Source organism: Eleutherodactylus coqui, chromosome 11, assembly GCF_035609145.1.
Source record: "Eleutherodactylus coqui strain aEleCoq1 chromosome 11, aEleCoq1.hap1, whole genome shotgun sequence".
In the NCBI taxonomy this organism is placed as follows: domain Eukaryota; kingdom Metazoa; phylum Chordata; class Amphibia; order Anura; family Eleutherodactylidae; genus Eleutherodactylus; species Eleutherodactylus coqui.
The window spans coordinates 134,067,088-134,091,146 of record NC_089847.1 but is presented as its reverse complement, the minus strand read 5'-3'; the positions used below and the strand labels follow the sequence as shown (position 1 = coordinate 134,091,146).

The 24,059-nt window shown below is 49.7% G+C and overlaps 1 protein-coding gene across 6 annotated transcripts in view; it reads right to left on the bottom strand.

Annotated features, from left to right (window-relative positions):
• Positions 1-3,430: 3,430 nt before the first annotated feature.
• The window catches only part of TEAD1 (TEA domain transcription factor 1), a 148,244-nt gene continuing 127,615 nt past the window's right edge, over positions 3,431-24,059 (bottom strand). For all 6 annotated transcript variants that reach the window (XM_066583560.1, XM_066583564.1, XM_066583565.1 and 3 more), the window contains 4 exons: positions 19,001-19,174; positions 10,036-10,176; positions 7,172-7,324; positions 3,431-3,773 (listed from right to left, as the gene is read on the bottom strand). In XM_066583560.1, the coding sequence (XP_066439657.1) occupies positions 3,660-3,773; positions 7,172-7,324; positions 10,036-10,176; positions 19,001-19,174 (582 nt within the window). In that variant the 3' untranslated portion in view covers positions 3,431-3,659. The remainder of the gene's footprint in view (positions 3,774-7,171; positions 7,325-10,035; positions 10,177-19,000; positions 19,175-24,059) is intronic.

Genomic DNA, 24,059 nt, shown 5'->3' with positions numbered 1-24,059 from the left:
CTTCCAGCTTATAAGAGCGCTCACAGTTACAGGACACTTTCAGGAACGGTGAAGAGAATTTAAGGCAGTCCCAGAACTGACTCCAGGCTGTAATAGGCCATTTATAAATACTTTATAACAAAACAGGTTGCCCCTTCCCCATAGAATGGCGTACAAAGAAAGAAGCGAGAAGGCAGGACACAATGTACCCGAGTTTGTTGCTTTTCTGGATAGAATTTTTTTTTTGTTTTTGATGCTTCAACTAGTTTGTCTGAATAATCATTGAAAAAGGTCGTCAATACGTAACATAGAAAACAGTCCGCTCTGAAAAAGTAGTGTCAAAATACAAGTGCTCGAAACGATTGAATACAAAGGTGTACAGCGTTCTCATCTCAGAGTCAGGCGGTTAGTGTTCAGCCTCCAACCACAGGCGGCCGGAGCGAAGTGAACTTATTCTACTCGGATGGGAGGGACTTACATAAAAAGGGAGTGATTGGTAATTACGGTCTTCTAGAAGGAGGAGACGGACGGGCAGGTGAAGTAACATTGTAAAAGCACTACAGTACTACGCCCCGTGGTCACGGCTTCAGGCAGAGCCAGTCGGATGGGGAGCAGCCCTCAGCTGGTACATGCTGGGCAGTTAATTGGCATGCAGCTGACATGTACTATAGGAAGCCGCTGTAATCTTGGAGATGTAATACCTTTTAATGGCCAACAATGAAGGCTGTTACAACATGTTGTTGAATCCATTTAGGATTCTTCAGGCTTTTAACAAGACAGATTCAAAGAATCCTCCATACACATAATAGGACCGGGTGATACATTGCATTTAAAGGGGTTGTCCCGCGGCAGCAAGTGGGGTTATACACTTCTGTATGGCCATAATAATGCACTTTGTAATGTACATCGTGCATTAAATATGAGCCATACAGAAGTTATTCACTTACCTGCTCCGTTGCTGGCGTCCTCGTCTCCATGGTGCCGTCTAATTTCAGCGTCTAATCTCCCGATTAGACGCGCTTGCGCAGTCCGGTCTTCTCACTGATGAATGGGGCCGCTCATGCCAGAGAGCGGCTCCTCGTAGCTCCGCCCCGTCACGTGTGCCGATTCCAGCCAATCAGGAGGCTGGAATCGGCAATGGAACGCACAGAGCCCACGGTGCACCATGGGAGAAGACCTGCGGTCCACCGTGGGTGAAGATCCCAGCGGCCATCTTCGCAAGGTAAGTAAGTCGTCACCGGAGTGCGGGGATTCGGGTAAGTACTATCCGTTTTTTTTTTTTTAAACCCCTGCATCGGGTTTGTCTCGCGCCGAACGGGGGGGCTATTGAAAAAAAAACAAAACATTTCGGCGCGGGACAACCCCTTTAATACAATATTGTTACAGCTTTAAATGCAATGTCTCTGCTCATTTATGGGCGCATGCATATATACACACACATGCGATTCTTTGGATCTGTCTTGTTAGAAGCCTGATGAAGAATCCCAAGTAGATTTGAAGTTTTGTTGCAACATCGTTTGTTTAGTCATTACAAGGTATCCGATTCACAATATTACTTGGTTTACCTTTTTACTCTACCGGCTAACATGGCGGCAAACCCTAGAAAAACTGCATGACAAACCTCATTATTTCTCCTTAAAGGGGTTGTCCACGTTATGTTACCCGCATCCACAGGACAGATAATAACTATGATCGGTGGGAGTAGCGGAAACTACAAGTACGGGCGCTCAGTAATGGCAGGCACTCCCAGTGGAATGGATGGCAAAGTGACATCCATGTGTGACTTACACTTCAATCACGTGGGGACCTTAGTTCTCCAGATCACTTGGGGTCGCAGTGGTCGGACCTCTTTCTTCCCATCGATTAGAAAGTTATTCTCTATGATGTGGAATGGGGTTATAACTTGGCCCAACTCCTTAAATAAGGCCGTTCAGATGGTTTATTCTACATCTCAGGGTTCCAGCCGATACCTGAAAACTGGATTCAGACAGGATTATAGGCTTTCATCAGTCAAACAAACCAGTAAGACCTTCATGGCAGTCAGTTTGGACACCTTTGTGGTGTTTGTGCTGGATGAAGTAGCGCAGTCAACAATACTATTCTGTCCGGCAGAAGCACTGGAAACGAATAGAAACCTTATTGACTCCATTTGACTAATGAAAGCCCATGATTCCCTGGGATGTAGAGTAAAACCAACTGAAGAGAGACTTACACTACAAAGAAATTCTTAAATTACTGTATTACTGAATTTGTAATTAGTGTTGCTCATCGCGATCAGCTGGGATTTTTTGAATTTTTGAAAAATCGGATCGGGTCATCCCAACCAGACTTGTGGCAGAAAACCAAAAGGGAATGTGGCTCAGTAGTTCGTACGGCTGCGGTAGTAGTGCTGCGGTCTTCAGGTCAAATCTCAAGGACAACATCTGCATGGACTTGGAAAAACTCCCTACAGATGTTGCTTTTGGGCAGACTTGAACCTACAACCCCAGCACTATAAAGCAGCAGTGCTAACCACTGAGCCACCACACTTGTGGAGGAGATCATCTTGGTCACACGCAGGGCCTGATGTGGATTTTAAGGTCCACAACGTGTCCTTTCTGCCACGTTTGCATGGAGTTCTTCTGAATGTGTGGCACTGCAGTAAAGTTATATTAGAGGGGGCAGTTTTTAGACTTTCCCCCCTTAATGTAGTGTTCATTCACTCCCATAGTTTGAAGGGTCTAATCGTTTCCTTCCAAATCAGCAGATATAAGTTCACTTCCCTCCGACCGAATAAGAGGTTTGTATAAAAAAATATATCAAAAACGAAAACGAAAAAAGTAGATTTATTGCAAAATAAGCCTTTCTGTTACTAAACTAACTCTTTGTATTAGTACAGTACATAGGGTTTCTTTAAATACACTAGATACTTTATTACACGGGCTGGCTTATAGACTGCAGTACCGATTTCTGTTTTTTTTTTTAAAATAGTGTTCTGGACTAAAACATCAGCTAAAACTGGAAAAAAAATACTTCTAGAAACCCCCCCCCCCCCCCCCCCCCCCCCCCCCGCCTCGCTCAGGCACGTCTGAAGAATAGATCATTTGGTTATCAACAGAAAAAGTGTTTTCTTCTTTAAACTTTCTTTTAAATAATTTAGGTTCTTACATTCGTCCTTCTGCATTTCCCTCAGGTAGTTAAAAGGTTAACTCGGTAGAACGTCTGTTTACATTCATACATTATAATGTGACTCCGTTAAAGGCTCTGTTACTCTCCAATGATTTTTTTTTTCTTAAACTTTCCTTTACATCTAACGATCGCCACAAACACAGAAGTCTACTTTAAGTAGCCGTGGCACCATTAACCATGTCACCGCTGGATCACCGTGCTGTGCGTTCGCTCTGCAAGGCAACAGCAAGTCTTCCCCGCATCGGAGTTTGACTTTTTTTTTTTTTCTCTTTCCCTCGGTTCTTTTTTTTTTTTTCTCCTTTTTTAAGAAATCTTTACAAACTTGTAATGTTTCACAGATACAATTAATTTATAAACATATTAGAAATGACGTCACGGAAATAAAACAGAGCAGAGAAACGCTGGGTGGCCGTAGGCGTTGCCACTAGTGTTGAGGTTTAGTCAGTGTCCATTGTGAAGTTTTTTTTAGTGTGTGTCTAGCCGTAGTGTACGGAGTGAATGGCAGTCTACATTCATTCTTTTACCAGCCTGTAGATATGATGCTGTGCTCCATGTTCGCTGTTTGACACTTCAAATACACATGCCATACACAGTAGGGTTTCCTGCGTATCCCGGTTTGTTACCACCTTGAAATGGGGGGGGAAAAAAAAAAAAAGTTAGTACAAAATTAAATAAGAACCCACCGGCCCCCCTGGACCCTTCTTAGGGGCGATCCGAGGACGGTTCACATGTGGCAGAGTAGTTGCAGGAATTTGTGGAGCATAATCAGTTCCATACATACGAATGGGGTGGTTTCTGAAAAAGGGGGGTCATGGAAGGTGGAATCCTAAGCTGGTCCTATGGCGCTGGGACCTCCAGCCCTTAATTATACGTCACATCGTCAGAAGGGGCTGGCTGATTCACTCATGTTAATGACTACGCTGGCCCTCCTTTTTGTCTCTGCATTGGCCATGACAGAGAAGGGGCCAACTTAATTATTAGATGGACCCCCCCAAAGACCCTTTTCATCCGCTCTGTGCCCGTGCTCGGATTCATTTCTATGGGAGAGCGGGCTGATTATAAGAACAGGCAGCCCCCAGCGAGGAGGTGACAGGCGCAGACGGAAGCCATTCCAGATGACCTAATGTAGGAAGCAGGCCAGAAATAGACGAGGTTCTGACATCGCAGGTCCCCTTAAGGATTCTGCGCCTCCCTGCACAACCCCTTTAACATCCTCTCATAAGCCAGAACTTATTTTTATGTCAACATATGGAAAAAATACAAAAGGCCATTTTTAAAATTTTGTTCTATTGGCTGCAGTGAAAAACGAAAGCATGGCGACAGTCGCTGGATGAGCGCGATAATGGCGATACCGAGGTGATGTGGCTTTAGGTTACGGTGCTTGCACACTAAAGACACTTCTATAATAGAATACGTTCCTCTGTAGTCCCCGCATCACAAGACCCAGAACATTTTTATTTTTTCATTGAGCTGTATAAACACCGTAGTTTTTATTGGTACCATCTTGGCCTAGGATGGACTTTTTGCTCATTTTTGTATTCTGCTTTTTAGGAGTCAGGAGCAGCAAAAAAAAAAAAAACCAGCAACTTTAGAATAGTTTAAAAAAAAAACCCCCCAAAAAACCAAAACCCCCTTAAAGACGTTCACCGCGCGGCAGAAACTCATTTTTGTTGTTTCAATTTTTTTTAAAACTATTTTTACACAATAAAAACACTTTTTATAGAAATAATAATTGAATTTGCCCCTCCCCCTTCCAAGACACTTGACTTTTTTGAATCTCCACCCCTGTAGCCACGTCAGGTCTTGGACTTGTGTGGGAAGAGTTGTACTTTCCAGTTATACCATTTTTGTAGGGCAAAAAGGGACAAAAGTAGCTACTCTGAGGGGTTTTTTTTATTATCCTTTTGGGTCTTTCACCGTGTTGTATAAATAAAATATTTTAAATCGATTTGGATGCTACGAGCGCAGCGACGCCCATTACATGTATGATTGGTTAGTTGATTTTCTTTTTTAAATTGTTTTGTGGGAGATTTTTTTTTTTAAATTTTTAGTAGATTTTTTTTTAAATGAACTTTATTCAACTTTCCTTTGACAGTACTTTTTAAGTGTGATAGTTTGATTCCTAGTACACCGCATTGCTTCTGTAATGCAGTATATTATGCACGTGCTCTCAGCCTAACAGACTCTGCTGGAGGCAGGCTCCCATAGGCTGATACACCTGGCAGACCTGGAGGCCTTTGTTAGGCCTGCGGCTGCCATGGGAACTCGTTGGCATCTCACGATCTCATTATGGGGTGCCGATGGTTGCAGGAAGCCTCCTGCCCCTCCACCAACTTCCGTGGTGCGAACGTTATTGATCGTGGCACGGTAGGAGTTAACCAGTCAGGAACGGAAGTTTCTTCTCCCTCGGCTGTCAGGAAGCCCAACACTGGACCTGCTGGACTACAAAAGTTTTAAACCTGCATAGTAAATTTAGTATGGCGTGGGTCTAAAGCTCAGCACCAAATATTTACTTGGTCACTAAAGCGTTAACACAGCTGGCAACTGCCACGTATGGAGACAGAGCCGCTCCATGCTCCCCATGGGACCTATGACCTACATATACATCTACAGTTTAAGGGGCCAATATAGAACAGCACGGCATGCAGGTAAACCTGTCGGACAACGAGGCGCGAGCCTCAGGGCATTCTCACATGTGGAAGATCGGCTACAGAAGTTCCTACGACGGTTCAATACATTTGAAAGCAGTTTGTAGAAATCCCTGTAAATGCAGCAGAAACTCCCCGGATACGGAGCAGATTGGGAGTAGCAGAAATCTGTGCAGTTAATCTGCACTTTGCGATCGCACCCTTCGCATCCCAGCTCTCCCTCCATCACGCAAATTGGTCAAACCGCTGCAGAACTGATAATGTACTAACTAAAAAGTAACTATATGTAGTTTTAGTTTTCAAAGATTTTTGCCCTAGCCTTATAATAAAACCAGTTCCTAAAGTACAAAAGGGCACTGAGTCACTGCCCATTACCGTCCACCATCAGGTCTGACGCCTATATAGTATTTACAGTGTTATTTAAAGGGAACCTGACATCACCTTTGAACCCCATAAACTATGTTAAAGGGCCCAAAGGTCATGGAACAGGGTGTCCGGGGAGCGGCGTTTCATACTCAGCGGGTGCCCAGGTCCAATGCGGTGTCCCCGTGATGTTGGCGTGCCGCAGCAGCTTGGCCCTTCCTCTGTGCGCATCTCCCACCATCTCTACGGAAGGTGTGAGTGCAGAAAGGGTCAAACAGCTGCTGTGTGCCAACTTTGCAGGACTGGAAATATTTTATGGCCATCGAGTTGCTGAGAATGATATACCAAGTTCTGGGAAGGTCTGTTGGGCTATCCTAGTAGCCTGGAGCCCACTGAAGGTTCTCAGGGGCTGCCATGTCTAGACGCCCCCCCAAAAAATAAATAAAAAAATAAAAAAAATAAATCGACATACACTGCAATAATTAAGTATTACAGTATCTAGTACAGGCAATCAAATGATGGCAAGTTCAAGTCTCCTGTGGGAACAAACGAAGTGAAAACATTTTTTTCTTCAATAAAAGCTGATCCTGAAGGGGTTAATGTTCACGGGTTGATCCCACAACCAACGGGCATGCTGCCTCGATAAAACATGCCCTAAGAGGCGGTTTACTCTGTATAACAATGTATAACACCTGGCTGGCTGCTGCAGTGACTTACCGTGGCAGAACCACTGCATGTGAATACAAACCGAGAGCCTTTTGCAGCGGGCAAGAACCTCACACCTTGGGTTTCCATACATTATAAAAGGAGTCATTGTATAGTGCAATACATATTGTGCAATCATTGTGCTTCATCACTGGCCTCCCAAAGAACATCGTCTGCAACCCCTAGAACTACACCATTGGCTTGGCTGGCTTTACAGATGGTGCCCTCTAGTGGCCATGTGTAAATACACCTCTACATCGCACATTCTTCTATTTACTGGCTAGCGTCACAGTGAGGATCACACGTACCAACAATATAGTGAAGTTTTCCAATACACTATTCATCATGTACTTCTCCGGTAAGTGCTTCAATTTGTGAATGAAGTTGATCATATATTCACACATGGGGGAGCGGTTTATCCTGTACACGAAGCGGCCGTTTTCAAACCTTGCGTATTCTGTCTGCAGGGGACAAACAACAGGATGTAAAATGTATCACAGCAGAAAACCCGACCATTGTCTGTTCTGTATGGCTGACAGATTTACCTTCTACCTTTAACCCTTCCCAATCCAATAGCTTTGCCACTCGCACCCTCGCCAGCTCTTACTTATTTTGGGTGGGAAAGCGCTTTTTGAATTCCTTGGAATTACTCAACAAAAAGACATAAAAATGACCCGTCATGGTGTTTATATTTAGTAATTAAAAAAAAAAATTAAACACGAGTTAATGTGTATATTCCATGTATAATATATGTGTTATGGGGAAAGGTTTGGTGCCGTGTCAGCCAGCAGTGGGACTGTTCTCATATCTACAAGATCACTTGGTTTCTCTTACTGAGAGCAATCACACCTTAATATATGTATATTACACTATGTGGTAGGGGGGTCCGACACCGGAGCTACGGGGTCCGACACTGGAGCTACGGGGTCCGACACCGAATTGGAAAGTGTAGACCCCTCAATGATAAGTGTAGACCCCTCAATGATAAGTGTAGACCCCCTCAATGATAAGTGTAGACCCCTCAATGATAAGTGTAGACCCCTCAATGATAAGTGTAGACCCCTCAATGATAAGTGTAGACCCCTCAATGATAAGTGTAGACCCCTCAATGATAAGTGTAGACCCCTCAATGATAACCTGTCATCATAAAACAGCTGCAGCACTCCAGTGTCACCCGAAGTCATCACTGCAGTGTGACCAGAAACCAGCAGGGGGCGCTGGAAGAGCTTAGGATACAGAGTACTGTGTACTTTATACAATCCCCCCCCCCCCCTCTTTTTATTTGCACAGCATTCACATTGCACACTAATAAAACAGTCGGCCGATTCCTGAGCTTCTTACGGTTGTGTGGATCATTAACAGCTGTAGGTCTTATTTTTACACTCGTCAACATTGAAATTGCAACCAGATCAAAAGCAAAATGTTTTCAGCCGCATGAAGCTTCAAAAAAAAAAAAAAAAAAAAAAAAAAATTGGATAGAGCCTTGTGATCTGATTGTGCGACGCCCCCTGTTGGTGGAGGCGCCCGTTGTCACTTGCTGTAAACAGACAGAATCCTTTGGTTTTTCACTCCTGCCGATCGTTCTGCACATAGGCTGAGAGGTCAGTATTATGTGCCGCCATGGCCGACACCATCTCCAATCTGGTCTCCCATTGAGCACACCTGATTGGTCAGCAGACATAGAGACACGTCAGCGTATGTAGTCCTGCACATAATGTGGCAGACCCATCTAGAGGGCAGTTTCCACACCGCTGGTCCAAATGCGCCTTCAATCAGATATTGCTACAAATCCCTGTATTGCTTCAGAAGTACGGGGCGAGCGGCGGCGGCGCCCAGGGCACACAATACCTCGCCCGTGAAAATAGGAGAACGGATAGAACTCCTGCGCTACTTGATGTGCATGTTTTATGAAAATAACCCCAAGCTGGAGAGAAAGACCTGCGAGAGGAGACCGTAAACTCCAGCGGGTTTCTCCATACGCCGGTCACTTGGTAGAAAATGGCCAATGAGATGTAACTGATGTCAGGGTACTTTATTTCGTAAGTTTGCAAATTCACAGGTGTCATTCGCCCATCTCATCGGCACGGGACCCCGGATATGGAGGACCCCGCTGGACTTTACAGTCTCCTCTCGGAAGGAAACTGGGATTGTCAAACTACATGCAATCAAGCAGCGCAGGATTCTACCTTTTAGCCCTTTTCTGCTCGCGGGGCTCAATAGAAAAAAATGCCACAAGGTTTCCTTCTTGGTGTTGTAACTTCAATGTTGAGGAGTGAATGCAGAATCCGCACATGAAACAAGATAACCGTTTTTTCGCGTTCCCCTGAACGCATCCCCCATTGTTTTCACATCGGACAGTCCAACACATCGCATGCCGTGCATCTGTTACCCATTGAAATTATTGGGAACACTTGCCGATCGTCCGAAGCGCGTGAAACATGCGGTAGTCATGGGTTCGTGGACAACGGATTACCAGGGAGTTACCTCGCCTTTTGCCCTTCTGCCCGGGGCCGGTTCCGCACCAAATGAGGGGTTGAAATTTACTGCGAATTCACACAAAAATCCGCTAAGTGTTGAGGTGGATTCCCATCACCAATGCAGTGGATTCTCCAGGAAGGAGTTTCTGTAACTTGGGGGATTCTTAATGGGAAGGCATCCCCTATAGTTCCAGCCGTTCATTCAGTGGCACTCCAGCCTTCTAATGCTTTTTTTCAATCTGCAAGTACACTTTATTTCCTGTCTGACTGCGGGGGGAGCGGCCGAGTGAAGACGGCAGGATTGGGGGATTTGTAGCTATTTATTTAACTATAGACTGAGTCATCCAACTAAAATTCTTGAAAAAATACTTGATTTGTACTATCGGCGATTTTCTGATGACATTCCCTTTAAAGGGGTCTTCCGGTAAAGTTTCCTATTTATGGGATAGGGTATGCCTAGCTAAATGTGGGGGTCTGACTGAAGGTCTCAAGGGGACAAGACTCCCAGTCTGTTGAACAGTGGGGGGCTCAGCGGCGAGACCCCCACTCCTCAGCCGGTGATCCACTATCCTGTGGATGGGGTATAACTTTACTGGAATACTCCTTTAACGTCTGGCTAAGCAGTCTGTGAAACGCGTAGGGATACTAACGCTGAGGCTCAGCAGCCACGTGCGATGGCCTCCGATGCGGCTTACCTCCACTTTTTCCACCACTTGTTTACCGAATGAACAGACTTTAGTGGAGCAGGTGATCGTCATGTTCTCGGAGCTTTCATATTGACTCGTTACACCGTAAAATGCCCCAGCGTCATCTTGGATATTGCAGTTTAGGTCGGCCTGCGGAGAGATCAGAACGCCAGACGGTTACTGATAATCACAGAGAAAAATTGCCAGATGAGCGCAAAAACCCAAAACGTGACTATCAATACAGCAGTGAATATGGAGCCGGGCGGCGGCGTACACGCGGCTCCACCGGACGGCGGCGTACACGCGGCTCCACCAGACGGCGGCGTACACGCGGCTCCACCAGACGGCGGCGTACACGCGGCTCCACCAGACGGCGGCGTACACGCGGCTCCACCAGACGGCGGCGTACACGCGGCTCCACCAGACGGCGGCGTACACGCGGCTCCACCAGACGGCGGCGTACACGCGGCTCCACCCGGCGGCGGCGTACACGCGGCTCCACCCGGCGGCGGCGTACACGCGGCTCCACCCGGCGGCGGCGTACACGCGGCTCCACCCGGCGGCGGCGTACACGCGGCTCCACCCGGCGGCGGCGTACACGCGGCTCCACCCGGCGGCGGCGTACACGCGGCTCCACCCGGCGGCGGCGTACACGCGGCTCCACCCGGCGGCGGCGTACACGCGGCTCCACCCGGCGGCGGCGTACACGCGGCTCCACCCGGCGGCGGCGTACACGCGGCTCCACCCGGCGGCGGCGTACACGCGGCTCCACCCGGCGGCGGCGTACACGCGGCTCCACCCGGCGGCGGCGTGCACGCGGCTCCACCCGGCGGCGGCGTGCACGCGGCTCCACCCGGCGGCGGCGTGCACGCGGCTCCACCCGGCGGCGGCGTGCACGCGGCTCCACCCGGCGGCGGCGTGCACGCGGCTCCACCCGGCGGCAGCGTACACGCGGCTCCACCAGACGGGGTCGTGTAGAGTAAGACTACAGCCAATAATAATGGATGTAACAAGGCATTTCAGCACAATGGAAACCCTAATTAGTCAGCAGAGCCACATCCCAAAACTGAGGAGCGCAGTAATTAGATTAGAACGCTTCCAGGACGGCCGGCTCCTGTAGGACACGGCAGCCCCGGCTTCTGTGTGAGCGTGAAGCAGACTACTTGGGTTCAATCTGGAATCAGAGGTGCAGTTTAATCCAAAACCAAGTGTAGATCCGTAAGGAACAAAATAAGACGATTTGTACGTCACCTTCAGCATCGAATTCTGGCTTTGGGTCAAAAATAAATAAATAAATGGCACCAAAACCTGCGTGTGACTCCAGCCGGCGCTGCGCTGGGCCCGTGCCGTTGCCGGCGATGCGCTGGGCCCGTGCCGTTGCCGGCGATGCGCTGGGCCCGTGCCGTTGCCGGCGATGCGCTGGGCCCGTGCCGTTGCCGGCGATGCGCTGGGCTCGTGTCGTTGCCGGCGATGCGCTGGGCTCGTGTCGTTGCGGGCGATGCGCTGGGCTCGTGTCGTTGCGGGCGATGCGCTGGGCTCGTGTCGTTGCCGGCGATGCGCTGGGCTCGTGTCGTTGCCGGCGATGCGCTGGGCTCGTGTCGTTGCCGGCGATGCGCTGGGCTCGTGTCGTTGCGGGCGATGCGCTGGGCTCGTGTCGTTGCGGGCGATGCGCTGGGCTCGTGTCGTTGCGGGCGATGCGCTGGGCTCGTGTCGTTGCCGGCGATGCGCTGGGCTCGTGTCGTTGCGGGCGCTGCGCTGGGCTCGTGTCGTTGCGAGCGATGCGCTGGGCTCGTGTCGTTGCGAGCGATGCGCTGGGCTCGTGTCGTTGCGGGCGCTGCGCTGGGCTCGTGTCGTTGCGGGCGATGCGCTGGGCTCGTGTCGTTGTGGGCGCTGCGGACTGTCCGTTTTAAAAGCAGCGGACCATCGCACCGCCCGGAATAGTGGAATCAGAAGCGCCGCAGTCTGCAGTTTAACGGATAACATAGCGATGATTTACCAGAACGGATCTGAACATAAAGGAAGCTTAGAATCCCCCCTGAACCAACCGGTAGGAGAACAGAACGGGGCCGTCTGTACATACAGCTAGAAGGGATTAGTCTTATTCCAACACTTCAAGAAGTTACGCAGCTTCTTCCAGGTCACTTGACAAAATATCTCCGAGGGAAAAGGTTGTTTGTTTTTACACAAAAGTGGGGTAAGTTGTGCTCCACAGATTACAAACAAATAGAAATCTACTCCCGCTCTGTCCACTAGGGTGCGCTGTGGGTCTTCTCTAGAAAGCAGGAGCATTGTAAGACACTGGCTGCGCACACAGGGCACTCCTATGGAGAGGTACCTATAGACCCGTATGATGCGCCAGGCTGATCTTACCGTGCGCGATGCACGCGGCGGATGGAGCCGACCAAAGTACATCGATTCTAGCATAATTTTATTGCGTATAATTTGCGCGTAAAGAAGAACGCGGCGTCTTCAGCTTTACCGTGTATTACATGTGATAGAGCCCTGCTGTGCTCTATGGGCGGATAATAAATGCTGTACATACGCAATAAAATCCCGTAAGTGCGGGAAACAAAGCAGTCAGACTGCGCAGGAGAGCGAGCAGAGGTACGAGCCATGTGCGCTGCAAAAAGGCTTCCCTACGCAGCAACATGCCGGCTCACACAGCGGTAAGACGCTGCGCTACAGACAGACACTGGTGTGAGCCGGGCCCTGGAATGGAGGGCTAATTAAGGATTTAGGGCTCTTTTACATGGAACGGTCATAGGGCGTCACACAGATCCTCAGACCTGAGAATCTGCTTATGGCGGCAAACGATCGCCAATATGCCGATTGTCCCCACAGGCAGCTGTACATCTCCATGTTCACACGGGAAGACATACAGACTAGAGATGAGCGAACGTACTCGTTACGAGTACTTACGCACCCGAGTACCGCCATTTTCGAGTACTTCAGTACTCGGGCGTAAAGATTCGGGGGGCGCCGGGGGGCGGGGAGAGGCGCGGCGGTGCGGGGGGTAGCAGCGGGGAACAGGGGGGAGCCCTCTCTCTATCCCTCTCCCCCCCACTCCCCACTGCTACCCCCCGTGCCGCCACGGCGCCCCCCGAATCTTTACGCGCGAGTACTGCTGTACTCGAAAATGGCGGTGCTCAGGTGCGTAAGTACTCGTAACGAGTACGTTCGCTCATCTCTAATACAGACCATTAGCGGGGACGGTCCCGATATTCAGCCGGTATATAAGGACCATCAGTAAACTAACTATAAAGCATAAGGTCTGTTAATCATCTGATCGGCAGCGATCCAAGGGGCGGGTCCCTGCTGATCACCTATCCAAGGGGCGGGTCCCTGCTGATCACCTATCCAAGGGGCGGGTCCCTGCTGATCACCTATCCAAGGGGCGGGTCCCTGCTGATCACCTATCCAAGGGGCGGGTCCCTGCTGATCACCTATCCAAGGGGCGGGTCCCTGCTGATCACCTACTGCTGACCCGTCAGTCATCACAAGGAAAAGGTTTAAACCGACCTGGAATACCCCTTTACAGGCAATATTCTGGATCTACTGACAGGCCCGCACATTCCCCAATCTACAGTATGCCAGCTATCCACAACTCATCACTAACGGCAACATAAACCATACATATACACCGGGTTAGTGAAATTAAACTTCCCCCAAATCAGAGGCCTCTGGAGGGCGCTCTGCTGCTCCAACAGAGACGCAATTCAGATAGCAGCCACTTCAGGCGATGCGCTCGCCATTTAGGAAGAACATTTTTTAGTAAAAAAGTAGCCTATAGGTGGCGCCATAGCCATACAAATGTTCAATATGCTCCCTTTGTTTTCAACACCCCAGTCACAAAATCATGTTTTCTACCGGTGAACGCATTAAGTCAACTTTACTCTGTACAACGAGCCGACGAATGCCGTCCTTCGGATCTGACAAGGAGGGCTTCATTGCATCGGCGAGAAAATCCTATGATTTTCTTGCGATGCGAGTGAAAAGCGCACGATTATGAAACAAATGATTTTCAATGGTTTCATACTCATTTTTTGCAATGTTGCGTGGGAAAAAAAATTCCCATTTTTTTTTGGGCGAGACTGCCCATTATTTTTTTAATGAGAGAACATGGCGATCCCCTGCCGCGGCTGGGACAGTCGTGGGAGTGGATGAAGGGAATCCCTGCAGGGATGTTTCTATGTGAAACCGCCTCGCATCCAGGGGTTTTCGAAAGAATTGCGAGCACGGCCCTATATCACCCTCGCCAGTGTGAAGGAGCCCTACGGCAGGTCTGTCCCAGTAGACCTGGTCCGTTACAGCGCCACCTATAGGAGACTTAGCAAATTTCTGTAATAAGTGGTGAGCACATCGCCTGAAGCCGCCGTTATCGGAATTTCATTATAGCAGTAGAGCGCCCCCCAGAGGCCTCCGAGCTGGGGAAGTTTAATTCTGCTCCTCCTATATAGAATTTTTTCATATACATTTTTTTATTATATTATGTATTTTTGGTTTATTGTTCCTCAAAAAGAGAAAACTTTTTCTTTCCCTTCCAGACGAGTAAACTGGGCTAAGATGTGCGGAGTTGCTGGTAAGTAGTTTGTGGGATTGTGCATGCTGTGTGCAGGGAGGGCATGGATGGGATGCACAAAGCGCTGCCGCCGGCCGCACGGCTCACCTATGGCCCAATTACTCTCCTCTATGATTACCAGGTAATTGCAGGAAGGCACAGCTCCCGTTTCTTTTGATACTCAGACGCTTTGCGCCGGGATCTGGTGATGGCCAATTTATACAGAAATGGAACACCAGTTACGATGTGTCAGATTCTTCCATGCTTAAGACATATTGATTGATGGGGCTGCCTACAGTGTGAAGCAAACACACGTCTGGTAACCTGTAGAGCGTCGCCGAGCGCCGAGAATCAAGTGATAATGACTGTTCTAACAGAGGGACAGGACATAACAAGCCTCGGCCCGCACAACGTACGGTCTGCACTTAAAGGGGAAGTCGAGAAGAAGAAGAAACACCTTTCAGAGGCTTCTAATAAGACCAGTTAATTGGGTCATAGATGACGAGGTTTCAGTAAAACGAGCGGCGGATGAGATCGGCGCCGTCACGAATATCTAATGCGGATTTATACGACATGCTGGCACGATTCGCCACTCTTAGGCCAAGTTCACGCGCCGCAGTCGAGATGCGCCTGAAAACCTCACAGACGGAGTTGGCAAACGACTGCAGCTAAAACACTAACGGCGGCGCAATTAGGCAGCGGAATGGCAGCTCACTGCACAGCCGGGTACACGAAAAGTGCTTTCAGCTGCAATCGGTTGAAAACCGCGCCACTCCGCACAGGAGCACGCTTTTTCGGTCACATTTTGTGGGTATGTTAGCCACACAGTGTGGATGGTTACCATGCAGCGGTAGTATGGATGCAGCTTTGGCGCACAGCACTTTATTGCGATGTCATAACGGACCACACGGGTTTAATATGCTTCACATGTAAACAGCATGCAGGCAATCGCCCCACAGAAGCACAGCTAAATGCATGGCCCAGACCCGACTTGGTCCGGGCCTTTAATTACATCCGATAGCAAAAGTACAGCGCAGGATTAAAGCTCCTGCAATCTAGCAGGTGGGGTCCTCTGTAGAGTCACAGCAGAGGACCCAGAGGAGAAGGTAGGAGCAGTTTTAACCTGCTTCTGTCTTCTCCATTCCAAGCTATATAGCGCTCAATGTATTTTGCAGGGTCTGAGGGAGCAGAACCGGATACAGAGAGTGAAAGATCCGCAAGGAATGAATCCCATTGTCCTGCTCCACCCTACACTAGCCATAGAAGCACATCTTGTCCAGTATTTTCCTAGTCTTGCATCTGATGTATCCCGAAAAAACGAAAATTAAAGCCAAAACCCAAGAGTGACCATTCCTTACGTGTGAATACGCTGTGTATTTAGGGACCGAAGCCCTTACACCCGTGTGCATAAGCCCCTATGGTTCTCAGTACCAAACACTGAATGCACCATGCTCCATCAGCAGAGTGTTCACACCCGTCGGGCAGGCCATATGGGTCACCTTGCACACACCGCTTTGGCTGCGGGCTGAAGTGACAGGGGAACCCCGCTTTTCACACGCTCAGCCCCTCCAAGTGGGATACCCGATTTACTACGGGGTCCTCAGGCAGTTACACAGATAGTCCCAGTTGTGTGGCTGCTGCCGAAGCACTGGGCCGAGGAGCGGTACCTGTAGGTCTGAACAGGTGCGTAGTAGAAAGATAGATGCTCCAAGTGACTGTGGCGGACGAACACAAGCCTAGAAGCAGGTGAGCTGCGGCGACGCGCCAACACCAGCGCTCAGGATTCCATTTTTCTGTTCCATCATGGTAGTGGGAAATCTGCATGTCGGATTTGTCCCATCTCAGAAACAAATGTTGCCAAGCACCCCCCGCCGGCTAGATCCCGCGCGCACCCCCCGCCGGCTAGATCCCGCGCGCACCCCCCGCCGGCTAGATCCCGCGCGCACCCCCCCCGCCGGCTAGATCCCGCGCGCACCCCCCCCGCCGGCTAGATCCCTCGCGCACCCCCCCCGCCGGCTAGATCCCTCGCGCACCCCCCCCGCCGGCTAGATCCCTCGCGCACCCCCCCCGCCGGCTAGATCCCTCGCGCACCCCCCCCGCCGGCTAGATCCCTCGCGCACCCCCCCCGCCGGCTAGATCCCTCGCGCACCCCCCCCGCCGGCTAGATCCCTCGCGCACCCCCCGCCGGCTAGATCCCTCGCGCACCCCCCGCCGGCTAGATCCCTCGCGCACCCCCCCCGCCGGCTAGATCCCTCGCGCACCCCGCCGTCCAGATCCCTCGCGCACCCCTTTAACTGAGCTGACTGCAATACAATTCTACATGAGAGAGCGGTATGAGATCTGCATTGTACAGACGCGGCCTCGCAGTGACAACCACTTCTGCTCACTCCCATCCAGTGAGGACCGGGCTAATTACCCCTTTATCTCCTGCATAATGATGCACCTGAGGCTGAGCGCGGCCCGACATGACGCATCTTTTACAATAGGGTCATTTTCCTTGTTTTCCCCCATATTCTCGGCATCATACATCATCCCTCACGTCGAGCTCTCAGCGTTGCCCTGTTTGCCTTTCCCTCGGCAATCATCAATGGAAGCGACTGTCTAAATTCTGTTTCATAAATAAGTAGTACTACATCAAAAGAATCCGGAGGCTCGTCCTGATTACAAGAGGCTGCGCTCGCACAAGCTGCCCGTTTGCAATGCAAATGCCTACAAAACAAAGACGCTTGGCGAGATTGAGCAAGGTTCAATACCGACCCCGCCGGGCGCCGCACCTACAGCGGCCCCGCCGGGCGCCGCACCTACAGCGACCCCGCCGGGCGCCGCACCTACAGCGACCCCGCCGGGCGCCGCACCTACAGCGACCCCGCCGGGCGCCGCACCTACAGCGACCCCGCCGGGCGCCGCACCTACAGCGACCCCGCCGGGCGCCGCACCTATACCGTGTTTTAAATGCAATGCTTTCCCATTGAAATGAATGGGGTGGGTTTTCAGCAGTGCTGAGTATGTGGTAGAACGTGGTTGCCGCGTTTCCAGCAGAGTTTGACTCCGTTTTTCCAGTTCTGGCGTTATCAGCTTGCCTGGCTGACTTTATAATGGTGCTGAAAACAGTCAAAAACGCAGTAAATGCTGCATTAAAAAACAGCTTTTATTAAAGTGTTTGCGTGCGAGTGGCCTCAAACCGTGTAAACCTAGGGCAGCTTTAAAATGCACCAATAACTCATGACAAAAGATAAAACTGGCGCACCTTTTGACACTTTTGTCTAACTTTTTACCACCTGCTTTAATTTATGTGTTTTTACATTTTTTGGTGCGGTCAGTTAGGCCACACCCCCTTCTCAGAGACTTTTCAGACATGGCAAAAAAAAAAAAGGGGAAAAGTGTCTAATGTACAACATAAATGTGGTACAAAGCATGAAAAGCTGTTTTTCGACAGAAAGCTAGTGCATTTTGAGTAGTAAATCTGCCCCTTCTAAGACATACATGAAGTCTGCAGTGTGACCCGCCGCTTGTAGGCAATGAACGGACGATGGACGGGGTCCCAAGTGGGAGACCCCCGTTCATCATCTACTCATGGCCTATCCAGAGGCTAGATCATCAGTTGTAAAATGGGCAGAAAACCCCTTTAAAGCATTAGTCGCCTAGCCCTAGGATATAGGACATTAACGTGGGAGTCCCACTGTTCATGAGAAAGCAGCCCCCGTGGCTCCGCTCCACCCGCATCCTTCATTCCCGTGATCAGTGGGGTCCAACCTCTGGGGTCTAATGGGGGCATCTATGGTTTCTTTTTTTAATCTGGCTGCAAATTCCAGCATTTCAATACACAGAGGTGAAATATTTAGATTTTACTGTAAAACCTCCCCGAGAAGTGAAGCGTGACGCGGACCGATCCTGCAGCATAATATTTCTTCAATGACCATAGCAGGATAGGGAATAACTTGCTGATCGGCGGGGGTCTCACCATCAAGACCCCCCTCCAATCTCAAGAAGGGGACTCCCGTGTCCCGCTCTCCCATTACTGCGGAGGTCGTTTGTCCCCCCACAATGAATGGAGCGCTGGTTCAACATGTGGTCTGCGATCCATTCATTTCAATGGGCTGAGAGACAGTCAGTTTTCTCCCTACTACAGGGGGTGCAGTAACCCCGCAGTAAGGAGGACCTGGTGCACGGGAGTGGTAAGACCCCCACCAATCAGCAAGTTCTCGCCTATCCTTTGGATTGCAATTGTAGTACAACCCCTATAAAACCTCATGCAGCCCATGAAGGAGAAGCTGCATGCGCCCCTGTAACAGAGCAGAGGTTGAGCGTCTCCTTGTTTCCGGGTAGAATATACCATATATTACACACACCTTATATATAATGGCCTGTGCTTGAAAAAAAATACATGTTATAAAAAGAGAGAAACCGTCAACTCACCCAGAACTTCACCAAGAAAAATGCATTTTGCGGCCCTTTTCCGAAGAGTTCCTTTAAGCCCCCTTTCTTTTCTGGAAATTTGTCATAAATTTGGCGGATGTCTACGGGCTCAAGCAGCGGGTCGCTGTACGAGTGATTGGCCTGTCCAATGTGCACAAAGAGGTGTTTGTTGTACTGCAAGAGAGGAGAAGAGTCGTCAGAAGACGGAGAACGGCAGCGCTATTTATTACAGCGAGCGCCACAATCCTGCAACATCCCAAGGAGAACCCCAGCAAAACCAACGTACCGGCGACCCTAAGGGCAATATTACACACGGGCGGGCCCATGGGGCAGATGTGCCGTTCAGGAGTCTGCAGGCATTGTAGCCCCCCTGCCCTCCCAGAGCAGCGATGAAGAGACTCGGGCAGATTCTGTAATAGCAGAACATCTCCGAGGATCCTCATCACTGAAGCCATCATCATCCCATATGCAATGCAGCTTTTCAGCCCCTGCCTGACGCTAACACCACATTGACTCCAGTACACAGAGATCCATTCTGAAAGGGCGGCCTGTGGACAATTCCCAGGAATCCAGTACAAATCCTCGTCGTTTATGGATTAGCTGCGGCTCGGAGCGCTGGGAGACGCATGACGGAGACCAGAAATGAGCCATTTTCACAGCTCCTCCTCCACCGGCTGCTCTACTTATATAGGAAAAATCAATTGGACTTGCCTAATATGATCTTTCACTAAGAAATCCACGGTTCCTCCGTGTACTGAAGTCTGAAAACCACAGAAGTGGAAGGCGCTGTATGAGAAGTATCAAAGTAGTAGCGATGTGTGAATAAACGCTCCGGTCAGTTATAGACCATTGATGGCCTGTCCTTACGATAACCCATCAATGGTAGATTGGTCTATTCGGGACGCATACTGATCAACTGTTCACTGGGCTGATGTGCCCATTCATTCAGTTGATTTCTGCAGGAAGCAGGCAGCTCCGATCCCTCTGCGGTGGTCAGGCGTGGTATTTCAAGCCATTCACTTCAATGGGAACTGTCTATAATACCAAGATTGGCCACTGCAGTGGGAACGGAGCTGTCTGCTTTCTGCGAGTGAGCAGTTGATCGGTGGGGTTCCTGGCCAGAAGTTGCCTGTTGTAAAACCATTGATGGCCCATCAGCAAGATAGATCATCAATAGTAGATCAAGCGGATAACCCTTTTATAAAAGGACACCTGTTAGGGAGTCATGGGCAACATGAATCCGAGAGAGGTACGCACATTTCACCAGTGCTTGTCTTACGCCATATTCACACAGGCAAGTGCGATACTGTTCTGAGAACCGCAGACCGATATCGCACTTTGAAACCTTTGATTTTTCCTGCAAGTGCGATGCATTTTGCATGGAAGACGCATCACATCGCTGCACCCGAAAAATGCCAACGCAGTCACATGCCCATCGAATGGGTATCTTCAAGCTCCCATAGGCAATAGACGATATTGCCCCCAGATAGAAGTATCACAGAATGTCCCATCTCAGACACTCCGTTCAAGAGAAAAATCGCCCACATGTATAAAAACATGGTTTTAGTTCCTCGTGCGAGCGCCATCCACATCGCAATCGGACTGTGTAAATACAACCATTAGGAAACACTGTAGTGTTCCAGAAGAAGTGTTCCTATATTTGGGGCCCCAGTAGTAATAGTGCCCACCATGGTGGACCCAGTAGTAATAGTGCCCACCATGGTGGACCCAGTAGTAATAGTGCCCACCATGGTAGCCCAAGTAGTAATAGTAATTTCCCCATTGGCCTCTGGACGGGCAGCATCCCTACAGGCATTCCACTCGCCCAGTCCGACTTCTCTCCTTGGCGTCTGCACTGCATACAGAAGGGGGCAACGTCAGCGGTCACAGAATCCACAGCGGACTTGCAGGCTGGTTGAGTGAAATGCCTATTAGCTTGCTGCATGGCCAGCGGGTCACATAACATGAGGAGGCGGCCCGTATTCAGCCCACGGGCCTTGTATTTGACATGTGCGATTTAGGGAGAGAGCCGTTGCTCTAATTTGGGTGGCAAGAGGCCGGTGGAGGCGCTGCCCAGTGACTCGGATATTCGTTCAAACTGCATCTACAAAGTAAGTTTATTGTGAAGCGCCGCAGCATCTTAAGCTGATTCTGGTGTACAAGAGTTGCCCATTTTTGCACAAGTCCCGCTTGCACACAAGTTTTAAGATTTTTCTCTGCGCCAGCCTCACCACTTTTGTGAAAAGGGGATGGAGCTTGTCAGGAGGGGCCGTGGCCAGCCTGGACCAGCAGATTTATGTAGAATTTACTCCAGACACTGGCATAACTTTTATCAGTTGGCATAGACTTCTGTGGAGGCATACAGAGGAGCGGAGATGAGCTTAATATACGCAGCGGCGGGCAGCTCCTCATGTAATAGATGCATCATGTGCTGGGCAAAGTTATACTAAGAGCGGCGTGGAGATGCGGGTCTTGGTAAGGTTTCCCCTAATGTGCATACCGGACCCTGGGTCACATTGCCTGTGGTCTGGGCAGCATGAAACTGGCAACAGGTTCCCCTTAAAATGAACATTTGCCTATAAATTTCTGTACTCGGCCCTCTGGACTCTTGTTTTTCGATGCCGAGATCCAAATCATCCGCTCCTCTCTACAAAACATTTTTCCTCTAGTGTGTTAAAACAAAAACCTGGCTGCCTGCTGTCACCAACAGGGGGCGCTCATTCCATACAGTCTTAAATGGCTCTTAATGACAAGTCTGTATTCATTAAACCCCCAAGATCCTCGCCAACAGTTATAAAGCAGCAAGATAATCATCACAAACATACAATATTGTGCGTCGTTATACAGGATTGAACAGAGAAACAGAAAATCCTTACAATTAAAGGGGCTGTCTGGTTACCGGTGAGCGGTCCCCCTATAGCACCGTGTTAAATCATCAAAAGGAGTAGTACTTGCCTGTCCTCTGCTGCCACGATCCAGCGTCCTGCCGTGGTCCTGGTGTTTGTGGCAGATGACGTTCCCAACTCCTGGCATCATGGCCCCCAGGATGTGAGCGCTGATGCCAGGAGAATGGGTGGTGACGCTACTGCCTCTGATTGGCTGCAGCGGTCAGGTGACATCTGCCACAGCAAATACCAGGTGGTGCTACAGTGCTGATTGCGGCGCCGTCAGACGACTCCTTTTGTAACTTTAGCACAGTTGGCGCTATAGGGGGATGTTGTCTGGTGACCAGACCACCCCTTTAATTTAAAAAGAGGAGAACTCTAGGAGCATAGTTTGGGTTAACATTTTGGGCTCCTTGTCTTCTTTATCTTTCTTCTTCACCCTTACAAGGTTTCCAGTAAAGAGGTTGTAGTACAAAGTATCCACAGGATAAGGGATAACTTGCTGATCACCGAGACCCCCGCCGACCTTGACAACAGGGGTGCTGTGTCCCCCGACCTCCTGACTGCAGGCTTACTGCACCCCTCGCAGGGAGGACAAGACTTTGTGAAGTGGTGGTCACACAACTGCAATAGCGATGCATTCACTTTCAATGGACCTGCTAAGAAAGCCAAGGGGTTGCTGCTTGGCCATTTCCATCAGCTCCATTGAAATGAATGGAGTGCTGACTGAGCATGCTCGGCTGACGTCCCTATGGGGGAAGCGACCCCCACAGTAACCGGAGAGCGACACATGGGAGTCCTGTTCTTGAGATCGATGCGGGTCTTAGCGGTGAGATTCCTCAACAAGTTTTCCTGGATTCCGCGGGGAGCGGATAACGTGCTATTGTGGTACAACCCCTTTAATATCCAATAATTCGGAATGCGGGATGTGAGCATTCGATGGTCCAGAAAGTATCCCATGAGGTTACTGCGGAGTAAGGATTGTTGGAGCTACAACCTCTGACCGCGAGCAAAATGTGTCAACCTCTATGTTGACAGCAAGCTTAAGTAATGCTCAATGTCAGTCAGCAGCTGCAGAGCCAAGTAAGACAATATGTGTACCAGGGAGTGAAAACCGCCTCTCACCCCAATACATATATGTATGTGATATGCAGCAATGTCCGTGAAGGAGACAAAAGATCTAGAAGGGTCACACGGAATCTTTACGGATATGTTCCCAAAGACTTTATGGTGTGGATGCACAACGGTCTTCACCCCACTGCATCTTAGGCTTTAGCTGGAGATGTAGGTCAGGAGTGCTCCTTGATGCATCACGGTCATCCACAGACCGATTTAAAGGGACTGCAGCTTTACCCAGGAGGAGTAGCAGTAGAATAATCACTCGAGAGCAAAATCCAGCGATAGGTCTATGTAAACATGGCCACCGATAAGGAGACGCGTGATATAAAATACATGCATACATACAGTCTTCGCTCCAGAAGCCCCCGCTTGTCCTGCACAGATGAGCCCCTGGAGAACTGCATTCTGGAAGGAGTACCCTGTACCCCAATATGGTCACCCAACATAGGAGACTTACATGAATGTGGCCAAGTGGGGGGCATTGGGACAAAGTTGCTGTTTCCAGTAATTATGTTTCCAAACCTGCATGTAGATGATAGTATGGGCACGACCCCGGAACATGGATTTCAATTGTGTGCTCTTACCCCTGTAGGAGACAGGTAGTAAAACCCAATCACAGAGTTGGAGAGAAGCAGAAATGGGCTTCCACTTCTCTTTAAGTGCTATGGGACCGCTGCTATGACTGAAGGAGCAGTCGTTGGACCGGTGTTCATTCCAGGGACTCGATGCGGATCAGTCCCTGAATCTCCTGTAGACGGTAGATGACTTTCTGGATGCTCTGCCCCTATGGTAGCAGAAGGCAGTCACCTAGAGTACGCTTTCCTTACTTCAGTCATAGCAGAGGTCTTGCAGGACTTAGAGCGATGCAGAAAGCGGATGTCTGCTTCTCACATGCTACTCTTCCACTTTCCAATTGGCTTTTACTCTGAGGAGCCACAATACAAAATTGAAATCCACGTTCCGGGGCCCATTTGTCATACCATTGTGTAATGCATCCATGCCTGCCTAGTCAAGTGGACTATTGCTATTTCATATAGGACAGCGGTCCTGAGATC